The 11022-nt window shown below is 35.4% G+C and overlaps 1 protein-coding gene across 2 annotated transcripts in view; it reads left to right on the forward strand.

The window, feature by feature from the left end:
• LOC106464968 (anoctamin-5-like) overlaps positions 1-11022 on the forward strand; it is a 122350-nt gene that overhangs the window by 49462 nt on the left and 61866 nt on the right. For both annotated transcript variants that reach the window (XM_022392776.1, XM_022392777.1), the window contains exon 10: positions 9991-10047. In XM_022392776.1, coding sequence (XP_022248484.1) covers positions 9991-10047 — 57 coding nt within the window. The remainder of the gene's footprint in view (positions 1-9990; positions 10048-11022) is intronic.

The following is an 11022-nucleotide window of genomic DNA, read 5'->3' on the forward strand; positions in this document are numbered from 1 at the left end:
AGAGATACTTACTGGAGAGTTGGGACCTTCTTTGTAGCAGAGTCTAGGTTATTAAGCTGCATAATGCTGGCTGGAGATCTCTGGAGGTACTGGGTCTCGCTGAAGAACTGACTTTCTAGCTCCAGACATGGGTTTATATAGCAGGATTTCTCTGTATCCAGGCGAGCATCCAAATAGGACACAGCATCACCCACAAGTAGTGCGATGCTCCTATTGGCTGCTTGTAAGCAAGCCCTGGGCTTATCAGGCACCACACCCAAAAACCCTCAAGCTATTGGTCATGGGCAACTGCTGTGAGCCAGCTGCCTACTTGCTTGTACTGCTACACCCATGTACTGTAACTGATACTGCATCAAAGCACCGTGATGATTCATAAAATCTAAACTTTTCTGTAGCTTCTACAGTGCTAAAGAATCGAAGCCAACATCCTCTATCTTATCCTTGTACTTTGGCGTGCATGTGCCAAACATGTTTAGAACAAAAGAGGTTGTTAACTGTCTCTATAGTGACCTTTGGTCACTAAACTCCTATGCTTGTTTCAAGGTTTATACATGTGCTGTGCTATTACTTACTGAAGTTCTAACCTCATGTTTGATTACTTATCTCTCGTGGCTTATTATTTATAATACACAGGCATCTCCTTGTCCTCTTTAGTTTTTTATATGTTCTTCGATTCATTGACTTGTTATATGTCCTTCGACTTGTGTACTCTCATTTAACTCTTAAAATCTGCATTTTCCATTATATCTTAGTTAAATTACTTTTATATTATTTAATACATAGAAGCAATGGATGAAATTTCCTCAAAAATTTCCCTTTGCTTCAGTAACAAATGATATAAGAATCAATATATTTTAATGCTGATAATGCTCAAATTCCTCAGGAGTTTATTTTGATGATTTAAGATTTCTCTTTTGTCTATCAATATGAGAATCATCAAAGTATCAATATCTTCAGAAAATGTATTTTTTAAATTGTATATATTTTATTAAAATACAACCATGATGACAAAAAGTTTTAGTAATATTGCATTTTTTACAATGAGCATTGTGTGGAAAACTTGATAAATCAAATAAATGAAATTTTAATCATATGTTAAGTAAAAATAATAATATATTTTCAGTTACTTGATTGACTGTTAAATTTTTTCATGAATCATCACTTTTTAAATGATTCGTGAGAAGTCATAGCTGGAATTGTTATATGTTGACAATGAAAAGATATATATATGACAATGAAAAGATTATAAGAATGTTTTGTGCTAGTTTCTTCAATACAGTATATGAAAAGTGTTTCCATTTTATTGAGCAAAAAAAGGGCCTGAAATGTCACTTTTTTTTAAACAACTATATAGTTCAGAAACGCAACTAGAAATGAAAAAATGAAAGAAAATTTGTGATTATATATAAATGTAAGACTACAGTTACAAGTAGGTTGAACTTGACTTTTAAAAATTAACTTGTGTACTATAATCAAAACAGGATTGCATAATATTGTATTAAACATTTTCTGCATCATTAAAAAATAATTTTTGTGTAATATTTAATGCTTCAATTTTAAGATAAAGTTAAAAATAAAAATAAAGTTTAGAAAAATTATCATTAATTTTTGCACTTTTCAAACCATGGGAATTGTGTGTGACTGCTTACATTATAATTAATTTGAGAGTACTTACCATGATTTTATCTTGACTTAACTGGAGACATATATTTTTACTACTCTGTTTGGGTATTCAGAAGTCTGGAAATAGTTTTATTCTTTTAATATTAGAACAGGCAGTATAACTATGTTACAGAGAAAATTGATAGGAAAGTATCACTATCTTTTAAAACTTTATCTTTTATGTTGACTGTAGTAAATGAAATGGCTTTCAGTTAAAATTAACTTATTGATCTTTTTTTTTTTTGAAAATAATTTGTATGGTTTGTAAGTTTTCATTTACATGTTTTCTGGTTGATATGAGATTTTTTTTTTAACAGGAACATTACCCTTTCTGTACAATGATGTATAGTTTTTTGTTTATAATGGTGTAGCAAGAGTCTGAAAGAATTTGAGATAAGATTATCTTATGGATTCCCCTTAACTTAATAATCTTTCTTCTGCAGTTCCATACATAAAATAATTTCCTTTATTTTGTCTTAATCTGTAGCCATCTATGTTGATTTTGTCTCACATTAAATTATGTATTTTTTAAAGAATATCAAATTGATTGTTATTCAATAATTGTTACAGTTATCAGTACTTGAAGGTTTTATTATTCATTGCCTGTTTTTTTCAAGTTCATTTGACAAAGCCTAATTAGGCTTATATGTGTACATGAGAATATGTACATAAATATTTAAGAAAACTTAGGAATGAAGCTGTTCCTGTTAGACTGATTGTCTCAAACATTGACATCTTCACTTACAATTTTGTTGATAACTTTTTTGAAATATCATACTTCATTGAAATGCACTGTTAAACTATTTTGACTTTGATAGTTTTATCAAGTATGCTTATTTGAAAAATAATAATAGTAATAAAATTTGAACTAGTTTGTTTGAAAGTATGCACAAAGCTACACAATGGGCTATCTGTGCTCTGCCCACCACGGGTATCGAAACCCAGTTTTAAGCGTTGTAAGTCTGCAGACATACCGCTGTGCCACTGGGGTGTAAATTTGAACTAAGAACTGACTTTAGCTAACTATGATTGTGAATGACTTTAGTTAATCAGCTAAGTTGCTGTTAAAGAATGTCACCAAACAAAAGTACATAAAGCTGGTTTTCCACACCCAATAATGTGTAAGCCTACATTAGTGGTCATTCTTTATCGTTGACCTAGCTGGGCTGAGAGTTGGTAATTGCCTGAAACTGTAGTTCGCAGCTGACTGTGGGTTTTTGTTATTTTATGTGATGTAAGGTATTTTCATATCTTTACTTACCAAAGAGTGAAAAAAAGAGTGGGGGGTGGTGGATAAAATAGAGATGATTACATGCTAAGTGAAAATGTGTCATGTGGTCCACACTAGTGGAGATTGAGGATTTTTTAAAATATTGCCTTGTAGAATTAAGAACTTAAAAACTTGTATACTATTAAGATTTGGATTATTAGCTAAGATTTTATGCTATTGTAATTGGTATAAGGTCAACAAAATGTAGTTTAATAAAATTTTGAATGTAAGACACTAAAACCTTGTGTCATGAGCTGTAAAGGATACCTGGGACAATAGGGTTAAACTAAAGGTTGATTTCTTTGAAGTTCACTGTTATAAGAAGTTTTATGTTGTAGCAAAATTATGTTGCTCATTTATACAAGAGTGTTTTTAAAGCTATAATGATTAGTTTTGCATTTACAGCTGTGAATTTTCACAAATTATGATTTGAAATCTAGTTTTAAATGGTGACCATGTTTTATTATGGATTATAAATTTATAATATAATGGTATAAAAGACTGATATTCTGTACTTCTACTGAAAAATGAGATCCTATAACATCAATAAATATTCCTTCTTTTATTCTTAATAGATCTAATTCCAAAAGGAGACTATGCAATGGCTCTTTATCATTCTATGCTCTAAATTTTGATATTTTTAAACAAGTTGTTTAAAATTAGTTGAGGAGTGAAATACTTAAGATCTGACACTGACTGTACATTGCATTATTTTCTGTAAAGTACTGTGATAAAACTGTCTATTGCATCAATTGTATGGCTATGGTATAAATGACAAGAAAATAACAAATTTGGACATCTTATATATATATTACTGTGACATTGTGAGATACACTGGTTTACCTTTGAGAAATTAGGTAGTTCTGAGACAATACCACACCTCTACACACAGATTTTCTATTTTCTCTGTGTGTCTGGCATAAATATTTTCATGCTACTAGCCTTTAGTGAACTTTTGCATAATGATGCCATTATGTAGCAAAAGCCATCCACCAATATGAGGGTGACACACCTCTATGTGGAATAACTCACCCCTATGCACTTGGACTCCAGAATGTCAATCAATCTGGAGGCATTGAACACTTCAGACATGTTTTTGTTTTGTTAATTTATCGAGATTTGTGCAGTTTAAGGAACTTTGCTTCCTTATCTGTCTTCACTAGGAACTTTCATGTTAATGTGACATTTACGACTACTTGTGTGAATGACTTTTTTCGCATAGGTTACGTTTCTGCTATGGCTTCAGAAAGCATGTAGACTGAGGAGGATGCAACAACCATTGTGCATCAGGTTGTGGGTTCCCTTATGCAGCCAGGACCTTCAGCTCCCATCCTTTCCTCTGAACATACCTTCCCCTTATTTTGAAGGAAAAAATGAACAAGGCAAATTTTATCATTTATTTCCTTCTCCTATTTTTGCTCTGGGAATTTCTATTCCTGTTGAGGAGAAGCCTCAGACTTCCTTGTATTATCAGAACTTAATATCAAAAGTATGCTCCATTCTTTCTCTTTCTTCTGTGTTTTGTAACTCTTCTCATTTTTTACTTCATAATCCTAAGCCTAATGATAATCCTAAGCATAATATCGGCTCCTTACATCTTCAACTGCATTGTCAAGTCTTTGCTCACCATCTGCATGAACTTGGACTTTGATTCCATTTCTACATGGATGACTGGCTTCTCCTGTCCCACTACCAGGAAGAGTCTTCCGTTTGTACATCCTTTCTTCTGTGGGAAACTGTCTTTGGTGGCTCATCACAATTTCCAACTGTTTCCTCACTTCCACCTATTATCTTGTTCAACTAAAAGTTTTCTTCAACTTCTTTCTCAGCTGTGCTCAACCCTCTCTTATCCTCCTGTGAACTCTGTAACTATTGGTCACCAAGATTCACACTTCTCCTACTCATACTGTGTGCAATATTTTATCACTTTTGAAGACCATAGATTCATTGGAGCCACTTATTCTATTGGGTTGCACTCATATATGCCTCCTCCAGTGTTTCTTTTATGGCCAGTGGAACCATTCATGTCAATGGTTCACCTGTCTCCTCCTCTACTTGAGCATCTGTCTTGGTGGCCGGTCCAGTTGATTACCATCATTGGTGTTTCATTACCTCCACCCAGACCAGACCTCCTGTGCCTCTTCACTGATGCTTTCCTCTATGGTTAGGAAGCATCTCTGGACAATAATCTTACATCAAGCACATGGACCCAGGACAAGTACCCTCTCCATATCAACATGCTTGAACTTCTGGCAGTTTGTTGGACTGGTTCCAATTTCTTACCCTCCTAGTGGAACATTTATTTATGATCCATTCAGGCAACTAAACAGTTCTTTCCTGTATCAACTGCCAAGGAAGTACCTGATCCATAACCCTTTGCTTTTCAAACCGTGGACCTTCTCAATGGGAATGTTTCATCACCTGTCATGTACTGGGTACTATGAACCTTGTTGTAGACTGCCTATCGTGACTGGACCATGTTCTGCCCCAAAAATGGTCTCTTCACCCTCAGGATTTCTCGTGGGTGTGCTCTTTGTTGGAGACTCCACTCATTGATGCCTTTGTTACCAACTCCAAGCTTGCTCTCTTCTAGTCTTTTGTTTCCCATCCCTTGGCCCTGGCTATCAATGCTTTCAGCCAGGACTGGTCTCATCTTTTCTTTTATGCCTATTCACCTTTCTGTCTTTTACCTTGGATCCTTGCCAAGATTCACAACACTTCTTGTCGTGTCTTCTTGGTGGCACCTCTTTGGTCAGCTGAAACTTAGTTTCTGATTCTACACTTCCTAGCAAACCAATCCCCTCTTCCTCTGTCTAAAATACCCTCTCTCTTGCTTCAATCCCACACATCACTGTTCTATCAAGGGATCTTGTCCCTCCACCTTGACATTTGGGATTTGTTTGGTCCATAGCCCATAGAACTTGACTCTCCATTTGGGTAGACATTCTCCTTCCTCATTCTGGTTGCTCTTCTCCTTTGTTCATCTACCAGCATAAGTGACTTTGCTTTTGTCATTCGTCCATTCACCATCACCTTCCACCTGACCATCCTATATTTGGCCATCTCTCTTCTTTTTTTACCTGACTGTTCAGCCATGGATTATATGTCTCCACCATTATTAGTTATTGAGCAGCTTTGTCAACAACATTTCACTTTTCTTGATACTATAAGATGTTTTCTTTCCTAGTTCTTTTTCCACCTTGTTCTTTTCTTTCCTTCTCTTAGACCTCCTTGCCTCATTCCCATGCCTGACTGGGACATCAATGTAGTTTTGTTTGCTGTTATCCATGAACCTTTTGAGGTGTTGGCATTTTCCCTGTTATACTGTCTTTCTCTGAAGACCTATTTCCTCTTACTTCTTGCCAGTGTTTGCCATCATTCAAATATTTATGCTATCAATTGTTCTGTACTCTCTTCCATCACTCTTACATTCTTATCTATTCTGACCATTCCTTCCTCCCTAAGACTTTAGCTGCTCAGGAAGTTGACTGTTTTCCACCTATCTCCCTTTTTTCTGTTTCCTACCTCTATGATCAATCAGACTATTGTGTGCTGTTTGTTGCTATTTATCCCGCACCTCACTCTTTTGAGGCTTCCATCACCAACTTTTAATTCCCAGGATTCCTTTTCCTCTAGGGACATTTTTCTCTCTACTCTTACAGTTTGGGTTTGACAACTCCAGCAGCTGATCTACTCCTCATTGGGAGTAGATGCTTGCAGACTTTACCACATCTCATCCCATCAGATTTGCCACCTCACTCATTCCATACCACTAATTTCCATTCACTGCTGGACAAGGTCCTTCAAGCAGGTATGTGGACTATCCCACACACTTTCTTTGCTTACTATCTTCACCATTTGGCTGCCTCATCTTCTGAACATTACTGCCTGCCATTCTACAGCTCACCCACCATCATTTTCTTCTACAGTCTTTATTCTTTTATATACCAAGTGGTTGGTAGTGCCTCTCAGGATATACTTATTTCTCAAAATCTGGATCAAGCCAGGATAATGGAAAGTGCTAATACCATCTGTCTTGGCACCATACATGCCTCAAGTGGTCTTGCGGAACAATCTTGTGATATATTTATATCTCCCATTTTTGTCCTATCTAAACTTTACCTATTTCATGGACTATCATGGAAAAAGCCAGCATCAGGGGTGTTCTGTCTGCTTCTCTGGCTCGCACTTGCTGGCTTTTCAAAATGGGGTTTTGCAGTCACCCACTGCACTGTCTCCACTAAAAAGACCTTTCTAGACTGAAGGACTAATGGACATCCAGGCATTTACTCTGAGTCTCACCACTGCATATCCCCCACACTTGCCACATACTTGCCAATTGGACTTGTACACTGGGGTGATATAAAATATAGTGCCAACACAATGGGAAGTGGGGTGCTGATGATACTGTCAGTGTAGTGCAGGTCACCCCTCATATACATAAAACACATGATTTTAATGTTATCCTCCTGTGGCTGTTCAGTTGCGGTGAGGTGAGCACACATTATGATGCTTTGCCGTCCTCCTGCAGCCAGAATTTGTTCCATCAAGTTGTGGCAAGCACATAATGCAATACTGTTCCCTCCTCCTGCTGCCTGTAACTGTTCAGTAGATTTGAGGTAAGCACAGTCTATAGAATGCGCCTTCTTCTGTGGATGTCATTTGTTCAGTTGGGTTGAGGTGAACATGCTTTAACAAACTGTGCTCTCCTCCTGCAGCTGATGTCTGTTCAGTTGGGTTGAGGTGAACATGCTCTAACAAACTGTGCTCTCCTCCTGCAGCTGATGTATGTTCAGTTGAGTCAAGGTGTGTACACATCACACCAACCTCTATGGCATGAATCCTGCACGTGGTAAGGTCTTAATGTACCCCAACCATAATACACATACTGGCTCTCTGACCTCATATGTGCAAGCCCTCTGATGGCCATGTTCTTATTCCACCCATCCCTGTGACACATGGGGCTCATTTGCTTTTTTCTCTCTTTATCCCCAGGCGAAGAGTATACCTTGGATAAGATAAGATGTGGTCTCCCAAAGATGTGCCCCTATGAAGCCCCTGCCATTAGGTGCCACACTCCGTGAGCTTCCTTCAGGCACCTTCTAAAGGGAGCTTATATAGCGGCAATTTGCACCATCACCTCCACCATTTCAGTATGGGTTTTTAGCAAAACTGTGTTCAGAGATGTGATATTGTCTCAGAAGTTAAAGTTGTCCTTACATGAAAATGTATTTCTGATAGATACTTACCTCTATATACACATTTCCACCCATTCTCCCCACTTCTAGTGCACCTTTGTGTCTCTTGCTTCATCAAAGAATGATGTTCTCAAGTGCAAATGTGTAAGGGGACTATTGTGCATGGAGGTATGTCACCCTTCTATTGGTATAGAGCTTTTGCTGCATAATGATGTCATTATGTAGTAGCGCAATTAACAAAAAATCTCGTGAGATTAGATAGAAGTTAGTAAAGGCTAGTGGCATGCAAATCTCTAAGGCAGACATGTGGGGGAAGATAACAAAACTGTGTGAAGGTAAGGAAATGTTAGTTCTGAATAACAGGAGCTTAGTCAAAAAATATTTTATGAAACAAAATCTTAATTCTTCAATCTTGACTGAGTTTGAAGAAAAGAAAGATACTGGACACAAGTTAAAATACAATGAAACAATTTTTATTTTATTCAACAGTTATCAGAGTTTAAATAAATGCATCTTTAGGTGCTCTTACTGTATTACTCTAATCAGTTACAAAAATCTGTATCTGAATTTGTTCGAGACTGAGAATACATGACATAATATACACATAGAAAACAGTACCATTCTTTCCATGGTGCATGCAGTACCCTGTGACTGATGGCCACTCTCACTTCAAAATAAGTATGTTGTATCCTTAAGGTATCACCTGTCTGCCATCGGAAAGTATCAGCCTATTTCAATATAATATATCTGACTTTACAGGAACCTTTCCCACAAAAAAAGTACATGTGACACCCTAGTTCAATTGGTAATTAGGGTGGCTCCCTTGACTGACATTCAGTATTAAGACTGTATACACAATATGTAGAGAAAGTGTGAAAATTTTTATATTAACTTAGGGGGTAGGAAATGTAAGTCCCCAGTGGCACAGCGTTATGTCTGCGGACTTACAACGCTAGAATCCGGGTTTCGATACCCATGGTGGGCAGAGCACAGATAGCCCATTGTGTAGCTTTGTGCTTAAGTACAAACAAACAAAGGAAATGTAAAATATGCCTGTATAATACACTACACTACTATATTTGTGTGATTTAAATCCATTCCCTTAACAAATAGACATGGTGAACTGTACTGGTTCACTAACATAAAAAAAAATTCTACAAGGATAAATTGCACAAGACAGCATTCCATATGTTTATACATATTTTGACCTTCACAGATACCAAAAACAAAAATTACACAAATGAAAAAACCATTAAGTGTTTGCTTATTGTGTAAAATCATATCATTTAATTGAATATATAAATATATTTTACTTGTAGTGAGTTATCAGAGGTGTTAAATTAAGGTTTCAGTACAAAATTTAATTGTATATATCAAACTTTTAGCCATAAAATAATTCTGAAGTAAGTGTTTTCCCAAATTGGCTCTTGACATTAATGTTCTACAGATGGCTTATTAATGAGAAAAGATACAGATTTTATTGCTTAGATTGTTTTACTTCTCAAACTTATTTCTTTGTACATTTATATATGTTATTATAAATTATTTTGCATTGATACTTCTATCTTCATAGTTATTATTGCAACTAAGTTTAAATTGGCATACAGTACAGTTTAAAATGACAATATTAAATATTTTTATTGAATTAAAACTTTAAAGTTCTTGTTTTTGAGACCTATCCTATAATGCATCATGTTTAGTTTTATGGTTTGATTCCAGAGTTTCAGGGAGAATTATTGATTTATATTTATTGCAATGATTGTGATGAGAAAACTATTATGCCTATATCAATTTTGATTTGTTTGCTCTAGTTTTCATCTTATTTTGAATTGAATGCATTAAACTCTTCCTTTTCCTCAGTTCTCAAACGAGGAAATTATTGCAAGAGCAGTGCATGACTCATCGGATTTTGAACAAGTAAGCATACATAGTATATAAACTCTTACTTTGTGTTATAAATACTTACTTGTGTAACATGTAGTGTAAAATATAGAAAATTAGAGGCTGATGATAAGTACTAATTACTGGTTTATGTTTGTGAAATATTTCTTATGTATATTAAATCAATTAAAATCTGTAAAGTAATTTACAATGTGTTGCTGGCAAATACCTTTTTTTTTTACTTGAAACATTTTGTGATTATTGTAAATATCAGTAGCAACTATTACACATTTTTGTCAGGAATATAATACTATTCTTTATTTTTTACAAAGAGAAATAATCACTACATTCTATACTGTAAAATGTGATGCAACAGCTAAATATAATTAATCTGGTGTAAAGGTGTAAAATACTGTTGTTTATGGAGGAGAATATAGTCTAGTAAAATGGTAATAAGTGCATATTCCATTCCTTTTTATCAATGTTGTTATAAACACCAATTTTTTATCTAATGAGACACTAAGTACCTGCACTACCTGATAATGGCACCATACACAGACATAGACATGCTGAATTGGGGTGATAAGTGTTCCATATGTCACTGTATCCCACAGTCCTAATAACTGTATAGACTGTCTTGTTGTCATATGCAAATACACTTATTTATTGTTTTGTTTCTGAATGCAAAAATTGTGGTGGCCACAGATTTACAAGTGACTCAAACCTTCAGAAGGTAGAGACAGAGTTGTGTGTAGCACTGCTATGTTTTTAGGAGTGATTAGTGGATTGACACTACGTTTAAAAATTCATAGCAATTGCAGGTAGTGTCGCTCCATTTTTCGTAGTACTACATTTTTAATAGAAAATATAAATTATGATATTTTGTATATTGTTACGTCTCTGGGCGTTTGTTAATTTCTGGTATAAATTCTTCCCGAGGAACTTCAGCGATACAAGTCCTTTCTTAAATAAAACTAGTTTATTCTTTCTCAATACAACTTTGCAATACAC

The sequence above is a fragment of the Limulus polyphemus genome, unplaced genomic scaffold, assembly GCF_000517525.1.
Source record: "Limulus polyphemus unplaced genomic scaffold, Limulus_polyphemus-2.1.2 Scaffold1797, whole genome shotgun sequence".
NCBI lineage: Eukaryota > Metazoa > Arthropoda > Merostomata > Xiphosura > Limulidae > Limulus > Limulus polyphemus.